General features: G+C 41.0%; 1 protein-coding gene across 6 annotated transcripts in view; it reads left to right on the plus strand.

Annotated features, from left to right (window-relative positions):
- LOC308173754 (transcription factor COE3) overlaps positions 1-8,496 on the plus strand; it is a gene marked incomplete at both ends in the record, with an annotated part of 77,948 nt that extends 69,452 nt beyond the window's left edge. For 3 of the 6 annotated variants that reach the window (XM_080548799.1, XM_080548800.1, XM_080548801.1), the window contains 5 exons: positions 5,598-5,663; positions 5,777-5,948; positions 6,187-6,372; positions 6,985-7,152; positions 8,465-8,496. In XM_080548799.1, coding sequence (XP_080404925.1) covers positions 5,598-5,663; positions 5,777-5,948; positions 6,187-6,372; positions 6,985-7,152; positions 8,465-8,496 — 624 coding nt within the window. The remainder of the gene's footprint in view (positions 1-5,597; positions 5,664-5,776; positions 5,949-6,186; positions 6,373-6,984; positions 7,153-8,464) is intronic. The other 3 variants (XM_080548802.1, XM_080548803.1, XM_080548804.1) reach the window with 1 other exon arrangement.
- Positions 8,497-8,932: the final 436 nt, after the last annotated feature.

The raw sequence follows: 8,932 nt of genomic DNA on the forward strand, positions 1-8,932 counted from the left end.
ACCTCTGTAATTCCAACCCTGTTATTTCTTATTTAGTAAAACTGGCATGGTGTATTAGATGTGTCAAGTGTAATGTTATGGGTAACACTCTATAGGAGATATTTTCTGCCTGCTGCAATAGGGGTGATCTGCTCAATAGGGGTGATCTGCTCAATAGGGGTGATCTGCTCAATAGGGGTGATCTGCTCAATAGGGGTGATCTGCTCAGGCTGGTGGATGTAAAGTCCTACTGTACAGTATATAAGGTTCAGATGTCTATTAGGTCTATATATATATTTTTTAATTGTGTCTTCTATTCAATTGTCAATTTATGTTATTGTTGTTGTTGTTGTTGTTGTTGTTGTTGTTGTTGATTGCGGTCTGGGCTGCTGTAACGCCTGAATTTCCCATTTATTAGCTGTTTGTAAATAATGTACTCACTATGTATTAATCATTATCCATACATTAGTACATGTCAGTTAGCAGTCAACTGTATACATTGGGATTCACTCTTTTATTTCAATATTTTGATTTTAAATGATTGATTAATCATTTATATATTAATTTATTCATTTTGGAAAAACAAATTCAGGCAAAAGGGCAGTGTCTTGCATCATAAGCAATATTTCAGCATGATTTTTTGTGACATTTTCCACCTTTATGGAAGTTTCATTTAATGACATTTAATGATTAATAATTTTCAGAAGGTATTATTACTACTACCCAGCCAACACTGCTATATAAAGCAAGCCATATTATGCAGACAGCCACTTGCCAATCAACATTAGCTAGCTACCTATTTCGCTAGTTGGCCAGCTGTCTTCAATGCCAGCTTGTCAGCACGGCAATAACAGCTAGCCCTGCTGCATAAACATAGATTAAGACTGGTCTACCTTTCTCCACATTATATTCCTCCAATATATATATACGTTTTCGGCATAAGAGAAGGGAGTTGATCGCTCATATCTTCCACCGCTAGGTGTAGCTGTATTTTTTTTTACCTATGCATTGCGTGACAAGCTATCTAAGTCAGTCTTACTTTAGTCATTCATAGGTGAGCTTTATGCAACAGGAACATGTTAGAGTCTAAAGCAAGACTGACATAAAGTGAGATCTCAGAAGACTATAGGACCAATCCCAATTCACCCCGACGGCTTCGTTTTCACCCCTATGGCTTCGTTTTGCACGTTCACGTTTAGCGTAGGGGTGTCCCAAATCATATTTCATCGAAGACTGGGTCTATCTTTATGCATCCGGCCCCTGGTACTAAACAGATATCATCATGTACGGCTAACATAATGTGAGGACAATAATAAGTCCTTTATAAATCATTAATAAATCTGTTCAAATAGTGTTTAGAAATGCATGAATTACTATATAGATGATTGGTTAAGTGACATTTACTAATGATTAATAAATGGTGAGTAAATCGTTTACAAACAGTTTACAAAAGCTTTATTACAGAGCTTTATTATAAAGCATTACCCTGTTATTGCTGATTAGTTTTCACCCACTCCCCTGGTATGCACTAAAGTGGTGACCACCTCAGAGTTTTAATAATACTGTAAAACTTTTTTTAAGACCGAATCAGTTAAACCACAGCATGCAACATAGCAATATCATTAACATCCAATGGACAATTTAATCAAAAACAGACTGTGTGGTATGGAGATATGGACATTGGGCCAAGACAATATGAAGATATATATATAACATTACATAGCCAGTCATACAATATATGAATTGTTTAAACTAGACTGGATCCCTGCAAAGATAGGAAACAACACCTGAAATGCTACGCTAATTTTCAACTGTAAATTCAGAAGGCCGAGTGAAAAGTCAACTTAGCTTCTAGAAACTCCGAACAATTCAAGATCTCTATACCCTGCGTCATTTATTCTAGCCACACTCTTTCAATTTAGTCAGTATTATTCTCTGTAACATGGAGGACATAACAAGCAATATTGTAAAACATACTTTTACTACAGCGACTTTGTTTTTTTACTCTTTCCCACAGAATACAAAACGCCTTTGGCTACCAAACAGTATTTGACACTGAATCCGAGATTAGTTTCTTTGGGTGTGCTCACACTGTCAAGTCTCCCAGACCTTAACATGAAACAATCACAGGGAGATGAAACCCTGCACTTCCAATAAACAATATAAATATTTGATTCGGTCCCTAATGGTCCCAAATAAGGGTTCAGGAGGAGCAAAGGGGGGGGCATGTAAATGATCTTACCCCAGTAATTTATCATTGTTAAGCTTGCCATCTAAGGGTCGGTTCTCGGGGTCAAAACAGCCCTCCCAATAAAGCAGCCTTAAGGCTGGCGAGGAGGCTTAGGCCTAGGAAAGGAAGGAGAGGAGAAACGGCATAAAGAGAGCCACAGTAGCCATTATGGGGTGCAGGTGAGGTGGGGGAGACTCTATAAAAAGGAGATAAAGCTGGAGGACATGTAGTGTGCATTAGCAGAAAGGCAAATCGACACCAGCCTCCCCTCCCCTCTCCCTCCTCAATGACTTCACCCTCCAGTTGATAATATTACTGTGCTATTGATTTCCACCAGGCCTTTTCCCTGGGACCAGTAAGACACGTGGTAATTGTGAGGAGACAGAAAGCCAATATGGGAGTGCTGGTGGATTGCAAGGGATGCACGCTAATATTGTTGCTACACCGAGGAGGGGAAAAAAAGCAGGCAAGAAGCTCCCTCGTTCTGATTGAAGTTTACCTCGTAATTTTAAAACAACATCGCAGATGACAGCTTGACCCAGTGGGAGGAGTAGAGATATAAAAATTCAATGCAAAGTCCAGGGTGAATATGAAAGTAATAAGTGTGAGCAGTCAAGTGATGAGAAAGGAGATTGGTTTGCGGGCATGGCGTTAAGTGAACAGAGACTTCGGAATTCACCCTCCTTTTTAAGATCTTGTTATAAAACAATTTTCGATTCCTGATATAAAAAAGACAATTTATAATACAATTTTGTGCCCTCTGGCATTAATGGACAAATAGAATGGATAGCACATTATATCACGCTCAATTTCTTTCTTCTGGAACAAATTAGATTCATTACGAAATTAAAAGCGGAAACTCAATATTGTTTTATTATTAAGTTGATTGCATTGGAATTGTTTAGTTTTTTTTTTTTTATTCAAAATGAGCACAGACAAACCTATTCTTTCCCAATTATTTGTGTAATCCACAAGGAGAAAGAAATATTACAAATGTGTTCATGTCAAGCAATTACCCATGTATTTAAATTAATCTCTCTTCCTGTGCTCTTTGAAGTACCTACATCTAATGGCCCTGTGCTTCTGAATGTATTCATTACCTCAGGCTAAAGCTAACAGAGTAATTGCCTTAAAGTTTTATAATAGCATTAGCACTCCAAGCTACATAACCCAGGTCCCCTTTTACTGTGATAATATTATAAATACACAATCCTAGCTAATCTGGCATGTGAAGAATTACAATTACAGAATATTCTGATCACAGAACCTTCATAATTTGGTAATAGAGTAATATCATTTGTCACACTTTTGTCGATTATAGCAACAAGGGTTTTAAAGTTGTCATGGTTTGACTTGATCTGCCAAGTGAATAGTCCCAGTTTAAATGGGTAGTTCACCCACATCCCAAATCCAGTTGTTAAACATGAGACCTCTGTGTAAAAAACAACTCATGACCAAAATACAGTACATTCATTTGTAACAAAAAACAACAGAGGAAAATGTTTGGATAATAATTGTTTCAATTAAACACGGTGGTTCTGATGATGTTGCCATGACAAGAAAGCCAATTACACGTTTATGCTGAAGTAGTATTGAGATTTACATGGAAATGCCCTCACTACACCCATCCTTGTTAATCGTATTCACAGCGTGAGCTGTTACGCGTGAAAGCGTCTTGTCGGATTGAAAACAAACTCACTCGTTGATTGGGTACAGCACTTCTCATCATCCCTGGATATGACTAGGCCTCCACTTAAGCATAGCCCGCAAGTCGGCTTGGTTAGTTAAGACGCCGTGCGGTAAACGACAGATTAAGGATGAGAGGCACTATCGTTTTCTCTCCCTCCTTTTCTTTTTTTCAAGCTGTCCTTATGTTGCTGTTGCAAAGTACCATATGGACAAGGAGGGGAGAGGACATTTACAGAGAATGAAACATGGCTGGCGAACGTGACAGTCTTAATTGTGTTAATTGTTGTTTGAAATTGAGAGCCATGTAGAAGATCTTGAAAAATGATAGAAAAGATTATTGCTAATTATTAACTGCAGGGGGAAAAAAAGGAAAAGAAACCCCACTTTATCTCACTCAGCGAGCGCAAAGAAGAAAAAAATCTGTTCTGCCTGATGAGAACACATAAAGACAGCTGGTCCTCTCATTTAGCCTACCTGCTTCACGACAACCATAATTCTTTATTTGTATGCAAACTAGATGCATGCGACGTCAAGCATGCACACCAATTTCAGAGGTAAAAGCCTTGCTTGTGGGAGCCACCCATCCGGTAACTTGGGGTGGATTAAGCGATATGTTTCTATAAGGAGTGTTGGGCGTAGGCTATAGTGATTCATCTTGATAAATCAAGGAACTCAGGGAAGATATGCTGCTTCTTAGGGGATGAAAGAGGTCCATGCTACACACTCCCATACACACTCCATACGGCCCTCCGGAGCAACGCGGGCCAAGCGTCGGAGGCCACTGTTTGAAGGCGCGATGCCTGTGTTTACATTCATTTACGTGCAGCTGCCGCTTTTAATCCCACATTGCTTCGCTATTGCCAAGCGATGGAACACTTCAGACACATTACTGAGGCCTGTGAAGGAAAACACAGGACGTGGAAAGAAAACAAACTCCATCTGAGATAGTTTCTATAGAGACAGATTTGCATTGCTTTCTAAACCAGGGTTCTGACGGGAAAGAAGGAAATTTCTGCGGTACAGAAGGTGACAACAACCAAAACAACTTCAACAACAACAACAACAACAACGACAACACGCATTTAGATACAGCACCGTCCTATCTGAAACTTCTGCTTTGTCTAATTAATTGCACTCGAAATGCAGGATATGGTGTTTCAAACAAACAAAGCCCAATTTGGTTCTGTAAGGAGGATTTATAATTGTATGCTCAATTCAAAGAGTAGATGAAAACACATCAACATGCCAATAAGCCACCTCATTGAAACAAAACGGAGAATAACAGCATCCACGGCCAACTCGTTCTCATGGTGTTCTGATGATGTCGTCGCCATTACAAGAAAGCCAATTACACATGTATGCTGAAGTAGTATCGAGATTTACATGGTGTCAAAGACAGTGTTAAAGTGCCAAAGCAACATGGCTAATCCCCATTGTCAAGCAGAGGGAAGCGTGCAGACCAAGGCATGTCTCCAAGGCATGGGCACCCAGCGCTCCCTGGATGAGAAGTCATTTGTGAAGTTCTTTACAAGAGCCAGTCAAGGGGGTTAATTGAAAAATTCCTTTCAATGTCATTACGACAGAACTAGATTAGCCCGAGCTAATTCACGTCATTGTTTCTGCAGAAAGGGGGTACTCAAGCGAAGCCTGAGCCACCCCACAAATATTTTAATATCTTCTCTATTTTTTTCTTCATCAGGAGGTGTTGCTGAAAAGAGCTGCAGACCTTGTTGAAGCGCTGTATGGAATGCCCCACAATAACCAGGTATGCAAACAAACAAACAACAACAAACACTTGTTTATGTCAGATTTTTTTGACAAACTAATCCATGTACGTCTGAACAACCCAACATCCTGTCATCTCTCTGGCTTGCTCAGGAGATCATTCTGAAGAGGGCGGCGGACATAGCGGAGGCCCTGTACAGCGTACCCCGCAACCACAACCAGATCTCCTCCCTCAGCAACACCACATCCCATGGGATGATGGGAGTCAACTCCTTCAGCGGCCAGCTAGCCGTCAACGTGTCCGAGTCACAGGGGAACGACCAGGGTACATTCTTCTTCTTCTTCTTCTTCTGCTTCTTCTTCTTCTGCTTCTTCTTCTACTTCTACTTCTACTTCTTCTTCTTCTTCTTCTTCTTCTTCTTCTACTTCTACTTCTACTTCTACTTCTACTTCTACTTCTTCTTCTTCTTCTTTTTCTTCTTCTACTTCTTCTTCTTCTTCTAATGAAAGAAAAAAGAATCCCTCCCCAACTCTAACCCCCCCCCCCCCTCTTCCCACCCCAGTGGGCTACAGTAGGAATACCAGCAGTGTATCTCCGCGAGGGTACATCACCAGTAGCACCCCCCAGCAGTCTGGCTACAACACTGTCAGCAACAGCATGAACGGCTACGGCAACGCTGGCATGAACCTGGGAGTGTCCAGCTCCCCCGGCTTCCTTAACGGATCCTCGGCCAATTCTCCATATGGAAGTGAGTAGTGAGCTACCTACTGTACAGTCGTAGCTGCCATTAGTTTCCTCCTGGAGCTGCTCCCTAGAATAGAATGATGATCTTGTCATTACATTACTAGTAGTTTCTTGTTACTTGTTTATTTGAGAGATCATTCTAGACTAGAGCCGAATTCGAATTATTGATTTATTTCACAAAAACATCACATGTTGATTTCATCCTAAAAAATGGTGTTTAGATTAGTCTTTATTTTTATTTTTTTAACCAGATAAGACAATTAAGAACGGATTCTTATTTACAATGCCGACCTGGCAAAAGGCACAGCCTTTTGAGGGGGTAGGGGGTAAAAGAAATACAAAAGTTAAAACACATTAAACACGACAAACAAAACTGAGCAGAGAAAAGGAACAGTTACAAGCCAAGGACAAATCAGACCAACAAACAAACAACAGCAAGCGAGCAGGGGACGAAGCTTGACATAAACAACAGTGCTATAATGATATTTTGATGTCCCTTCCCTTTATTACCTCTTCCCACCCAGACAAGGTATACAGATGTACACAGGTCTATATACAGTATATATATATATGCCCCTGTTCTCACTCCCTCCTCCCATGTGATCTCTCTCTGCAGTTAAACAAAAGAGCGCCTTCGCCCCTGTGGTCCGGCCCCAGGCCTCCCCACCCCCATCCTGCACCAGCGCCAATGGCAACGGACTGCAAGGTGAGCCCCCCTCACCCCCTCATCCCTTCCCCACGGACTACTGGTCAGACACAGCTGCCCATGCCTCTGTGCGGTTCGGTGAGGGACTAATCATTACAAATATGCACTTTGACAAGTTACAAATCAACTTACACCTTCACACACATACATACTGTACACGCACGAAAGCATCCACACACAAACACACACACACACACACACACACATGCAACCACTATCCAGCTTTACACATAATCTACTCAGTGGTCTCAGCAAAGCACCTTCCCAGAATTGTTTTAGTAATTATGTTTATCAGGTTTAGTGCGTGTGACATGACCAACATGATTGCTTTGAAAACAAGCTTAGCCGTAGTGTGTGCCCCAAGATTAATAACATTGGGCTTAATGAAGTGGGAAATTAAAGTTCATCTTGCTACACGTTCATACTTATTAATACATGTTGTGCAGAAATTAATGAGCAGTACATTGCCATCATCTGTGCTGGCAAACTTAAAAGTATTCCAACCATGACACCACACATATACTCTGAGACGAGCAATATAATCATTTTTCACACTGGCACTTCAGTAGCCACCTAATTGTTAAAATGTGTAAAAAAAAGACTAAGTAGCTATATTATTAACTCTTGGTAAGGTAAAGTTGCTAATGATATTCGAGCAGATGGTCTTGATAAAATAGTGGGAAACTACCTTTGATCTCTATCTACAGTGCAGTAAGCTCTTTGGGATAATGATTGTGAAATAGGACTAAGTGAATTTGGAAATAGAGGTGTGATCTAAAGGACTAGTGGATGAATGTGAGTCTGAGGGGACTCTGAGGAGTGTCTAGTCTAGGCTCTTGACAGAGGGAAACGCTCTCTCTCTCTATTTATCCCCCCACCCCCCATCTCTTTCCTCTCCCTCTCTCTCTGGTGTTAGAGCAGGGCATTCTGGGTAGTGACCGTGTTGCTCCTCCACTGTCGGCACAGCCGTCTCTCCGGGGAGTCTAGGCCAGTGTTTGCCATTACCCAAACGCCAGGAGAAATATCACACATAGCAGGAGAGGCGTGCTGGGGGCTGAAATGTCAGAGCAGGAGGGAGGCTTTAGAAAGTGTCCTGTTAGGGTGGCACACACTCATACGCTGTAACAGACTGCAAACACACACACATCATGTAAACACACAGGTGCGTACACACAAACAGGCAATCGCATTCACAACTGCACACATACACACACACACACACACACACACACACACACACACACACACACACACACACACACTTACATCTGTGCACATACACACACACACACGCCACAATCACATGCATGATTTTATAACATATTATGCATAGATACAGTATGTTGTTTTTCCAATGTGCTAAATGCTTCTTTCTTTCTCTGTTTTGCAGCAATGTCAGGCCTGGTGGTGCCTCCAATGTAAAAAATGCACTTTTGACGTCTCAAGCACCCAGTCGACACACCTCCACCAAGCCACCACCAAGCCCTTTAGCACACAGCAAAACGCTGGTGTAGTCTGTAGTCAACAAGCAGCTTATTCCGTTTTTAATGAAGATTGAAGAAGAAAGAAGAAAAAAATAAAATCTTTTCATAGACTTATCTCACCCGTTAAGATTTGGACCTGTAAAGGAATTTTATGAAGAAGAACAACAATTTTTCAGAACAAATGTTTCTTTATTTGTTGTTATTATTTTTCTCCATTTGATCAAAACCTTGAAGAGGACAAAGGACGAAGGAAGTGTTTATTTTGTATACTTGTCGGGTTCTACCTGTCCAGTGAAGCGTAACGATACTGGATGGAACTGGACTCACCGTTTGTTTGTAATGTAAACACTGATGTACAGAACATGTTACCAACA

This window comes from Nansenia antarctica, assembly GCF_963989245.1.
Source record: "Nansenia antarctica genome assembly, chromosome: 19".
Taxonomy (NCBI): domain Eukaryota; kingdom Metazoa; phylum Chordata; class Actinopteri; order Argentiniformes; family Microstomatidae; genus Nansenia; species Nansenia antarctica.